Raw genomic sequence first — 12,012 nt, 5'->3', positions numbered from 1 at the left:
GCCCCCTCACAATAAAACATAGCTTTAACAGCTTGCTATAGCAAAAATGACAGTAGAAAATACAAACTCAAATACATCGTATTTTATTCCTCACACGTTTTACACAAAAATCATACATACGTTCATTTGCATATTAGCAAAGTGCTTCCCCGCACATATTTGAGGTCAAACTCACATTAAAAAAAGTACATACAAAAACATGTGCCATGCACTAAACATAATAAATATTACTTGAGCCATAATAAAAGTAACATATGTCACTCACATTTGCAATTAAAATTGTTCTAAATATTATCCGACATATCAGGTGTGAATCCAACTTGAAGAAGGCGCTATTGTAGCTACACAATCACAACAGTTGGTCATATCATTCAGCATCTTTTGACTTTTAATTTAAGTAAACTCAAAATTATAACCTTTGTTTCAAGTACGACCTACGATTGGAGAATTCTATGTGCAAAACACAAAAACAAAAAGGTACGTAACAAATACTGAGAGAAATATGGGTCTCATCAAACAAACAAAACATTACAAAGTCTCACTTCAAGATCAGACCCAAGGAAGTCCAGTTTTCTGTATATACAGTATGTCAGGATTTCAGAAGCTGGACCGTGTGCTTGGAGCAGTCGCTCCAGTGGTCGTTCCCTTGAGAAAGATAAAAGTGCTAGTGTATGTCAACAGGAGGAGCTATCCTCTACATTGCAATGAGGTGGATGAGGAATGACAACACAGTTGGACACCCTTGGACACTTCTAAGTTTGCAGAGCAGAGAGGCGTCGTTCAATACACTGCTTGCCTGGGAAAATAGAGATAGATAATTCGACTCAGTTATAATAATTCATAAAGGCACAGCATTAATGACTTGCTGGAAAACTAACATTGCAATTAAGATAACATTAAAAAAAATATTGTTCGTTCATACATCTTTCAATACTGTCAATGTCCTTTTCCTCGCTGATGAATCGGGACAGTCCCTCCAGAAGCAGAAGAGCTTTATGGTAGCGCTGGACTATTTCTGTACCATAGTGGAACATTTCATCTAAAGCTGCAGACTGTACCTGAAAACCATTTGAAAGCAACAAGGCTGAGACAGTGATGCAACACGAGTTGGACATCATTTGGGAGTGACCGGGAACTCACCATTTGCACAGTGTGGCAATAGATGAGCTTCTCTGCTGTGAGTCCATTGAAGCAATCCATAAGCTTCTGCTTGTCCGTCAAAAAATTCTGCAGCCGGTCGCTCAGAGAGCGACAGCATGTAACACAGCTCTTGTACAACTCATTCAGCTTCTTGATCACTGCATACAGGAGACACAAGTTATTGCAACATATTATTCTAAGCAAACTTAATGACTTATATTCTTACATCGCTACAGTATTCATAACCAATTGACACAAATTAATGAAGGTCACAACACCAAAAGTATTCTCACCATGTTTGACTGCAGATGAAGGAAGTAGTCGACCTTGCTGGATATTTCCTTTGGCATTGTGCAGAGCTGTTGACAGAGACTCTACTGCTTTCATGTACAATAATAATTGTTCTGCATAGCTGCAAGGAGATCGTAACACCACAAAGGCTGTTAGGAAAAGTGTTGTGATGTAAGAAAATGCTTCTTAAGAAAATAGTAAAATGAATGTTCTGACCTCCAGTCTCGACTTAAGAGGCTTATTTGGTCTGTCAACAGGCTGTGCTCTATAAAGGAAATCTCAGGGCTGCTGATGGGATCCAGCACCAGGTTTTTTGAAGAAGCCAATTCGATGATACAGTGCACAAAAGCCAATATGAACTGAAGGTCACTCAGGGCATCTGTATGGGCCTGCTGTGGAATAATCAAATGCATAACGCATTGTGACTACAGAAAGCTCCGTTCCATGTTCAGCTACCTAAGTGACATAACTTGCAGCATTCCCTTTCTCCAAAGATTTGCATAAGGCAAATGTGTACCTCCATTAGTGTATCTTCGGGTAGCTCAGGAGGATGAAAGAGCAAACTGCAGTGTGGAGTAAAATCCATAGCTTCAGTCTCACTGTGTTTACAACTTCTTTGACAGCGAAGAGGACTGCTGAGTAACAAGGCTGTGCCAATACAGTTGGGTGAGCCTGCATAAAAACAAAATAAAAAAACAACTTGTAGTTGGAATAACATTTTTGTTACCTTAGGAAAATGTATTACAGATCGGCAGCTCATATTTGAAGTTTAACAGTGACTTTGTCATTTCAAGGCATAAAAATAATTCCAATTATAATATGTGTACCTAAAATTATTAACTAAATTGGTTCTGTGAGCTCATTTGTAACCTGAAACTTAAAAAAAAAAAAGGAGGTAATGTTTACCACTGAAATGAATGGAAATGCAATTAATCCGCTCCAGCCCTTAAACTAAGTTATACTTACCTTTATTTACTTATTAAATATACCAATGTGTGGTTAGAAATAAGTGAAAATACACTATTATAAAGAAATAAAATGAAAAAGGGGATTACAGCTATTCACATAATGGGCATCTTTCTTGTGGAGATTAACTTTGTTGGAGGCCAACCTATGTGTATAGATCAAAGTCATACAAACATCCATTACAAAAAGTCCCATAAAATTCACTCAACAATACCTGTCAGCATCCTTGGAAGCATAGTATCAGGAGGAGTGTTTCCAATAGATGGAGAACCCAAAGAGAAGACTGCAGTTGGCGGGCTACCCGATGAAGCAAGTACTGTATGGCAGCCAGTAGGTGGAGCTATAAGTTTGAGAAAGTTGATTTTAAAGGACAAAATGGCCAAACAGTAATGCCAAAAAGACAGTTGTTGGACATACAAAAACTATTGTGCCTAGAATACTCCACAGCAACAAAACATTTTGTGGTTGAATTAGAATTAGGGCCACTACCTGCTGTATCCATGGTCTTTTCATAGCAGAGGCTTTCATTACTTCTCGGTTCAAGAAGTTGAGCTCCGAATGCAGCTTTAAGCAAAACGTCAGACAGCCTTCGGATGTTCGGTGATCTGGCCATTCAATACACACAAAGAGGCAGTAAAGTGAACATTCAATCATTTATAAAACCAAACCATCTCTTAGCTGTTCTTACCGGTACTACAGACGATAACAAACATTTGTTCTGACCTTTTAAATTGCTTCTTTTTGTAAGAGGGTATACTGCCATCGTTGATGTGGGAAGCAGGTGCAAGGCTGGGGTTACTCAGTTCTGACATTGACCTACATGAATTGTCCTGCTACAAACACAAAACATACTAACATAAATTAAATGTTGATGCCCTTTTATCTTTTTAATTACTTAATTAAGTACTTTGCTTTTACATGATACAGTACTTAATACAATCATTTTTGCTACTTTCAGAATTGATTAATTGAATGTCTAAAAAAAATGTGTGCATCATGTCACATGATGAAATGAAACTTCATATTGCATAGTGTATGCTGTATATATATTATTATAGAGAATATTTGGGAATGTATTGTATTTGTGCCTCAAGTCTGACCTTGTGGCTGGGGCTGTCCCTCTTGTTTGGAGTCTCAATGGGCCATCCAGTTCTTGTACTAATTGGGAGAGTCTGCTCTGGAGTTCTCGGGGTAATTCCCACTAGATTACACAACATGGAAGGGATCATGCACAATGAAAACTTCCACTACAATTCCAATTGTTCTGTGAATTATTTAAAGAATGAGTCAATTGATCATCTGTTGAATTTAGATACGACGCAGTGGATTGATTCTTACCCCGTGGTGAGGACTGGGGCGCTTGGGCTCCTCTTCCAGATGGACTTGAGGAGTAGGTGGCAGGGAAGGAATCATTAGATCCACATCCTCCACATGGTGAGGAACTTTCACCAGAGCCAGTATAAAAGTGGCGGACCCTGGAAGACGTGTGAAACAGTCCGCGAAAAGATCCTCTGAGTATACAGTATATATAGAGAAAAGGAAGAAGAGTGTCTCTACTGTATATACCTGGTGGAGCCTTGTGAGCCTGAAGGTTGCAGATTCTGCTCCATCCGCTGGTAGTTCTTGATCTGAGTTGGGACGGGAATAGGCTCTGAATGGCTGCGGTCACACAGCAAAGGCTTCCTGTATGGATGAAAGTGTACCCAAAATACATATACGGAACAATGAAAGAAGGAGTGGAGTGGATGAAGAATAACTCATTCAAACATCTCAGAAAACTTTTACGAAACCCATTCCAGATTGGCTTACTCAGGAGGCTTGGAGTGATACTTTAGCAAGGGAGAGGAGGGAGGTGTCCTGCAAACTGATTCAAGAACTCTCTCTGTCATGAGTGGGCTTCTGTTGCGAGAAAACATCAAAAGTCAATGCTGTCAATTATTTCTATTCGGCATGTTTCATCAGATATGTCCCCAAATGAATGAAAATGAAATAAATGGATGAATTCATCATTTCTGTGTGGCCTTCTAACTCTTCACACTCACACTCAATTATACTTGGCTACAGCAAGTCCGTTAAATATAATGTTCCAGACTCACCCAGTGTATATCAGGCAACTGTCAACGGGTGACCCGTTGTCTTCCTCACACGTGTACTCACCTGTGATGCAGTGAAACAATACATAGACATGGAAAAGTTGTCTTAATTGTGTGGGTGTATGAGGTGCTGTGTGAGAGCAAGTCTTACTGGGAGACTCCGGGTGTACCATAACATAGTCTTCTGGAAAAGGTGAAGTGTTCCTAATGTCTTGACTGGTTAGTTCTTTCAACTGGAAGACAACAGTGTCTGACACAGGGGAGTTTTTCAATTTGGTCTGATGGCGAGGCTTCTGTCCAATGGAAAGCTGAGAAATGAGATACAAAGTTATTTAATTGAGCAATAAATAAAGACATGACAGTTCGGTTTTTAAAAGAACATTTCTGTCTAAAGAGATGTACCCACTGGAGGAGAGGCTGGATGGGATGTGGAGGAGCTGCTAGAAGAGCTCCCTGAGGGAGAACTGGGATAGAAGCACATCGGAGTTGGCGAGCCTGTTCAAAAACAATGTGCTAGTCTTAAGATGGTGAGTTCAGTATTTGATTTCATGTAGTAAACCAAGTGTGATAGAGTACATACATTTTCTAGAGGCCGAGCTCGTCTCCAAGAAAGGATGATAGAAAAACTCATCTGCAAAAGCGAAGAGGTAGGTGCAAGTGAAGCTACAACTCTGACATACAGAACATGAAAAAGCTTTGGGAAGCAAATCAAAAGACATTTATTTTTGTAATAAATGGTAGTGAGTTTAAAATGAATGAGAAAACCAAAGTACGGTAGCTGTAGTAGGTATTGTTTAGGGCGTTGTAAATAATCCTCCCAAAATATTAGAATTATGAAATTATGAATTTTAATAAGGCGGATGTTTACCAAAGCTGATCCTATCCTTGTGGTTTCTCTGAAGAAGTCCCAATAGTAGCTGTCTCAGGTTACTTGAAGTCTCCTTTGGGATGCTGAAGTAAAGACAACATGTCCTTTTTATATAAACATAGATGGCTAAATAATAGAAATCATATCCTATACAAAGAGCTTCTATGGTAAATTAAAAAAAAATGACCAGAGAGAAGACCTGTATTCATCGATTCATGGATCAAAACATCCCGTTCTATATATTCATGGCGTGATGTGCGTCTTTGCAGAGTCTTAATTGAGTTATAGTGTTTTAGTTTGTTTTGAACATAACACGAGTTGTAAAGTGTGTAATTTTCTTGCTAATTTATAGCTTCAGGACAAAACCCTTGAGCATTAGGACCCTAGTGGCTACAGTCATTGCAGGCATGCATGTGTGTTTATGTAGGCGGTGCTTTGTGGGTCACATGGAATATGATAGCAGTGCAGACCACTAGCTGGCAGATCTAAGTAGGTTATATATAGAAAGCGCCAAGAAAACAACAAACCATGTCTCCTCACACATTTGGCCAGCTAATCACTGGATTTACCAGAGTGTAAGATAAGCACGGCCAAAAGCCACACAAAACTGGCAAAGTCAAGCATGTCATGTAAAAAAAAGAAGAAGAAAAAAGAATCATTTTTGCTAAACATGGCAGCCATTTGGAGTTTTTTGTGGAGTGACTCACGTGTGCCGTCAGTAGTATGCGTGAATCTATTTATGTACGCATATATGTACAGTAGATATTGTGTACAGTCCAATAGGTACACCAACCTTGGTACAAGGGTCCTGTTGCATTCATAGAAGAGGCGGAGCTCCTGTGGCGTGTTTGCCTATCCAATAATACAACTTTATTAGAAGTAGATCATTCATACACATGACGTATGGTCACATGTAAAACTGCACTCTTTCCTCAGTCCTAGCTCGTCTGTCTTGTGTAAGAATGGTAATTTAAAAAAATGTTTGCCCTAAACGTAACATTGCAACATGTTCTCCACTCATGACGTATTCGATAATTCGCGTGGGGAAAGTGGAATGTTTGACGCTTGATAAACAAACAGCATCATGACAGGCATTAGATAGCATCATCACTGTCTGGACTTTTGACTTTCTGCCAAAAAGAAAACTTCCCTTCTAAATATCTGGAAAAATAAAACGTCATGAAAAGAGAAGGCTACTTCCTCAACTATATGAAACATGTTTCAAAATCAAGTGCCACGGGCTTCTTTCTACCCATAAATAATTCAGAAATAGCAGGTTTATTTGAGTAGCCATGTGAGCGCCATAAAAGTAAAAGCAGGGTTGTGTAATAGTATTTACTCGAGGCTCACAACCATTTGTGCCTGCCCCCCACCCTTGTAAACAAAAACCTTTTTCCAAATGAACATTACGTTTTTTCCACATTACACTGGAGACCAGGGAGGGTGTCAGGCAGGCAGCTTGTGCATTATGTATCATGTTTCCAAATGGATGCATCATGTTCAGTGTTGACAATTATGAGAATATCCTTTCTAGGAACTGTGTATATCTCAGAGCAGATTCATGAGGTAATACGTCATGGACTCCAGCAAATGCTGTTTCAAAATGTAAGCCGGAGAGCAGAGACTGACGTTGACATGTTTGTACAAGCTCACAAATATACTTTTTGGTGTTACTCACATAAAATGGTGCTTTTCCCGTTAGACACTGGTAGATAATGGTGCCTAAGCTCCACAAATCAGCTTTGGCATCATAACTGTGGGACATGATAACCTCGGGAGCCTGTTTTCAGAAACACTTGTAATAGTTCAGTGGCATTTACAAAAAATAAGCAAAGTACACAAGCAAAGACCTTAAAAACTCACCATGTACATGGGGGAGCCACACAGTGTTGCTGCCATAGTGTTTGTCTGAAGATAACGTGCGAAGCCAAAGTCAGCTGTGGGAGTTGAGAGAGTTTGTGAAGAGTTAACGGCACATTATACTGTGTTGCATGTTTTTACATTGGAAGGATACTGTACAAAACATTTTCTTCTATTACAGTACACATCAGTGACAAATCTTTACCTATCTTAACACTGGTATTGATAGAACTGGACCTCTTGCCCCTTGGGTGGCAGAGTAAGATGTTCTGGGGTTTCAGGTCTCTGTGGAGGATGCCTTTGCTCTGCAGAACCTTCATGGCCTGAGCAATCTGCTGGAAGAAAACTCGGATAGTGTCCTCGCTCAACGTCCCCTTAGCTGAGGATCAGAAGAAGAAAAATGCATATATACATAATTCTTTGAGACAGCGGAACACATTACAATTAAACAGCATTCCATTATGTCTACGGAATGTCTGGAAATATTTTCGAAACATTCATCAACGACCAAAGTCAAATTGAAGCTTTTCAAGCACTTTCCAGATCAACGTCCAAGCTTTTCCAACACCTTGGAATATTGTTAATAGGGGTGTTAGAAAAAATCTGCAACATATCGCGATATTGCAGCGCGCAATTCTCGAATCGATTCGAATCGATTTTTAAACATCAATTTTTTAGGAGAATATTCAACAAAACGTCTTACTTAGGGTTAGGATTCACACATTAAGCATGGAAGAATGTTATATTAATGAAACATCAAGCCTTAATATTTTATTTCAGTGCTGTTCAAACACGAAACAGACTGCAACCTGTTTGTTAAATGCAGTGGCTCAGTTATAAGCCTAAATTTTCAGATAAATAAATCCATTTTCATACAAAGTTACAGTGTACATGTACAAGTTTACTGAATAGTATTTTCTAAATTTGAGTTAAAAAAATAATAATTTGCAATAATCAATTTATAGATTTGTATCGGGATTAATCGGTATCGAATTGAATCGTGACCTATAAATCGTGATACGATTCAGACCCCTAATTGTTAATTTACTTATCAGGTATAAAATTATATACAGTGGATAAGAAAAGTCTCGACACATCAGATGCCAGAATTTTGCGATCAAAGAAACACAGTAACCTGTTATATACTGCTTCTGTTCTCTTTAGAGCAACCTAAATATTTTGTTGGATAATCATTTGTTACAGTGCTTAGAATTTCACGCATGTATCCCCTTTCCAAAAAAGGAACCAATCTTGATATTAACCTTATGTGCCATTGTAACCCAAATACTGGATTTAAATGGAACTTTTAATATAAAAAGATTTTAAAAAATTGCCTCATGCAAAACTACTGCACTTTATCCAAAATTCAAGCTTTTCAATTTTGAATTAAGATGCGTTTTGGAAATGGTCAGCAATGGCAACAAAACTGGTCCAAAAACTGTTTTTGAAGCCCCTTTTGCCGTTTTTGACTGGACGGCAATGTGTTAAAGCCACTCAAACTCTTGCCTCAGGACGTAAAGTATCTCACTCCTTACAAGCTTTGATTTCATAAGTTTGTTTACACACGAAAGACACCAGCATGATTGCAACAGAACTCTGATCACATTAACGTCACACTTAGTGGAAGAGAATTTTGTTTACAATGGTGCTTAATTTTAAAGGCTGCAGTGTTTTTCCACCACAGGACATGGATAAGTGTGTGACAGATGGGTGAGGTCACATGAGCACTCAGTGAGCCACTGTGTCTGTGTGGCGTGCTGCAAATAGCTGGCAATGCCCCCCTGGCAGGGACACAAAACAGTCAAGTCTTCAAAATAGGAGACACCGGCAGAATTACACTAGCACTTTTAAATCAGCATTTAAACAACGACACTGACTGGCTAAATTTAGTAAATGAAAAATCAACTCTGTGGCCTGAGCAGTGCCCTTATACTTGTTTGAAACCTGATCAAGGGCACAATTTTAGTAAGTAATGTTCATTTGTCATTCTGGCAATTTAAATGTGGTCGAAATCACATAAAAAAGGACAAGGCTAGGGCAAGTATAACACAAAAAAAAGAAGTCAATTATTAATGGGCATTTGGTCTATTATTTTTTCTACACAAATTACCTCATCACAAGTCATTTCTTGGGCTTTTAGTTCATCTTGTTTTGGGGTACTATTGATCATTTTTCTAGTGAACTTGTGGGAGCATTTAATCCTCAACTTGCAGGCCACAGAAAACAGCAAAGCCTCTTAAAGGCCACACTGACCCGCTGGTAACATGCTTCAGAATAATCAAAGCTTGACCTTTTCTTGAAATAGTGCCATACATTGAGAACACGGGGCTGGAAAAATAGTGTGACATGAATTGCATTAGGACACTTACATTGAAGGTACTCGGCCAGGTCACCTCCATTGCAATACTGTGAAGACAAGACATTGCATAAAAACAGCAATAATGCAGCCATGTCAGGGAATGCATTTTCTTTTACAACATTCACACGTACCTCCATGACGAGATACACACACCCACCCATTTCCTGTAAATGAAAACAAATACATCTTAAATCCGTAAAAAAAAAAATGTATTCAAGTACCATTAGTACCTCAGCTTTCATTTCATGCAGTCACCACAGATGCCTCAAATTCACCAGCAACGTAATCAATAGACAATGTTACAGTTTTGGACCAACAGGTGCTTGAACTCATTCCTCCCACCAACTCACGCAAACCAAATTACCACTTGTGTCCACTGACACTGAAAGTCACACGCGATGTGAAATTGTGAGATGGAGCAGTTACAAGTATAAGGTGTCAGTCAGTCTTTCTGACACACGGGCGAGCAGATGGAGAGGGGGAAAAGCTGCCTCTGCCGGTACTTTGTCATTTGAGACACAAACATAATGCTAATGGGAAAATCCAGAACGAAACATGTTTTTGAATGACAATAATGTCAATAACTCATAGAAAAGCAGGTTAAAAACTAATGACCACTGTCCTAAAAAGTGTATTGCAGACTGACCCAGAGTGTAAAATCTTAAGTCTTGCTAGTGTGGATCTGGTGCGTGCTAATGCTTTGGAAGCCATTGTTTAACTGTCCATCTGTCACAAATAAGAGATTAGTTCACAGCTTTCTGGTTGCCTGGCAGGTGACAGCAAGGCAACTCACACTCCCAAATGTAAATGTTCCTCTCCTAGCTGGGGCCTGCTTTAAATGGGAATTATTTTTCCGGTGGTTTACTGTGCAAACTTCTCGACTTCTAAAAGCTCACAAAAGAAACTAGAATATAAACCTTAACTAATTTATTCTGTATTGTATTTGTGGCTCCTAATGTTTCAGCAAACTGTACCCACACAGCATAAAATGGTAAGAAGTGTTGTGGTTTGTGTAAAAATGATAAAGAAAATCAAACCCACCTGATAGTCTAGTAGTCTGACTATATTCTCATGCTTGAGTTCCTGGAGGGAAAAAAAACACCCAAAGAGTGTGCATGATTTAGAAAATCACATCATTGTGTTGTGTTCGTTTTAACCAAGCGGTTGCAATACAAATGTTACAAGCACGATTTATAAATGGATATGAAATCAAATGGAGAGGTTATTATTATTCTCATAATAGGTAATTAAAAAAAATACTTCAATGAACATTCAAAGGTGAGGTCATGGACGCAATAAGCATGATGATGCACTTTGATGGTTTAATGACATTACTAATTCTACAAATAGATTGCTCGGACCTTAGGGGGGAATGTCTATATTTAGGGATTGCTTTGATATTCACAAGGTTACAGTTCCCTCTTTTTGTATTTTAGGTGGCTAACAATCTCTTAACATTCATATACAATTCTTAATTACCTTTAATATTTTTATTTCTTTTCCAAGTAGAGAATGTGATTTGGCCAAGTTTTTCTTGTTGATGCACTTTACAGCCACTTCCCACCCTTGTTTCTAAACAAACAAAACAATGCATTAGATACAACGCTAAAGCCGACAAATGCAGAAACTCACAAACATTAAAGTTACCTCCTTGTGTCGTCCTTTGAACACAACCGCAAAGGCACCGTGACCAATCAGGTCTTTCCTGTTAAACTCAAACTTCCCAACAGACTCCATGAGGTATCTTGTACGTGTTGCCTATCCAGGCAGGTTCAGGAGGATGAATCACCGAGGCAGGCACACACAGGGCGCGACGGAACCTTCTCTAGAAACGATGAATACCATGTTACTTTCCGATGGTAAGTCCTACAAAGTTGCTTTCACTGGACAAAAACAAACAAACTGTTAAAACACGTGCGACTGGATGTAAACAAAGGTATATAAACGTACGGGGAATGTATTTTCTTTTAATGTTTTAAACGAGATTGTCTACAACCCACAACACCGCATAAAGAGACGCGTAAAACACAGGCAACCATCTGTATTCAGTGATAAAGAGATAATATATTAACTTGTTTGGCGTCCTCACCTTTTATCGCTCCCATTTCCCTTGCAATCACTCATGTTACCAGTGCGCATGCGCACAGCACGCAGCAGCTGTTTGACGGCGTTACCCTCAATGACACCTTGTAAATTATGCATTCACATGAATGAAACCTACCAACCCGGTAATGCATTTATAAAATTAAAAAAACAGTCATTTAAAACGCAGGCTTTGCTTCCGATTTTTTACCCATAGTACTTTAAAAAAGGGGTCTTTATGCTGGAGCATAATTAATGAAGTGACTAATTACATTTTCCACGCAATTAAAAATAGTCATTCAAAATGTTGACTATAAACTGTATACATAAAAGGGTCATTCATGAATTGTAGG

At 38.8% G+C, this 12,012-nt stretch overlaps 1 protein-coding gene across 2 annotated transcripts; it reads right to left on the bottom strand.

The window, feature by feature from the left end:
- Positions 1 to 67: 67 nt before the first annotated feature.
- Positions 68 to 11,778, bottom strand: ulk1a (unc-51 like autophagy activating kinase 1a). 2 transcript variants are annotated; one of them, XM_077562018.1, is made up of 28 exons: positions 11,667 to 11,778; positions 11,225 to 11,402; positions 11,057 to 11,149; positions 10,619 to 10,660; positions 9,709 to 9,741; positions 9,588 to 9,624; positions 7,424 to 7,597; positions 7,222 to 7,295; positions 7,037 to 7,138; positions 6,152 to 6,210; positions 5,359 to 5,441; positions 5,071 to 5,121; positions 4,897 to 4,985; positions 4,642 to 4,798; positions 4,494 to 4,554; positions 4,207 to 4,296; positions 3,964 to 4,080; positions 3,736 to 3,872; positions 3,498 to 3,598; positions 3,121 to 3,230; positions 2,887 to 3,002; positions 2,612 to 2,737; positions 1,949 to 2,103; positions 1,648 to 1,823; positions 1,434 to 1,552; positions 1,141 to 1,298; positions 923 to 1,058; positions 68 to 796 (listed from the first exon to the last, which is right to left on the bottom strand). In XM_077562018.1, exons 2-28 carry the CDS (start codon positions 11,312 to 11,314, stop codon positions 753 to 755), a joined length of 2,730 nt encoding a protein of 909 aa, XP_077418144.1. In that variant the 5' UTR covers positions 11,315 to 11,402; positions 11,667 to 11,778; the 3' UTR covers positions 68 to 752. The 2 variants fall into 2 exon arrangements, with proteins under 2 accessions (XP_077418144.1, XP_077418145.1); XM_077562019.1 differs by lacking the exon at positions 11,667 to 11,778 and having other exon boundaries at positions 3,121 to 3,227; positions 11,225 to 11,633.
- Positions 11,779 to 12,012: the final 234 nt, after the last annotated feature.

Source organism: Vanacampus margaritifer, chromosome 3 (genome assembly GCF_051991255.1).
Source record: "Vanacampus margaritifer isolate UIUO_Vmar chromosome 3, RoL_Vmar_1.0, whole genome shotgun sequence".
NCBI lineage: Eukaryota > Metazoa > Chordata > Actinopteri > Syngnathiformes > Syngnathidae > Vanacampus > Vanacampus margaritifer.
The sequence above is the reverse complement of the archived record's forward strand: the minus strand, read 5'-3'. Positions and strand labels throughout refer to the sequence as shown.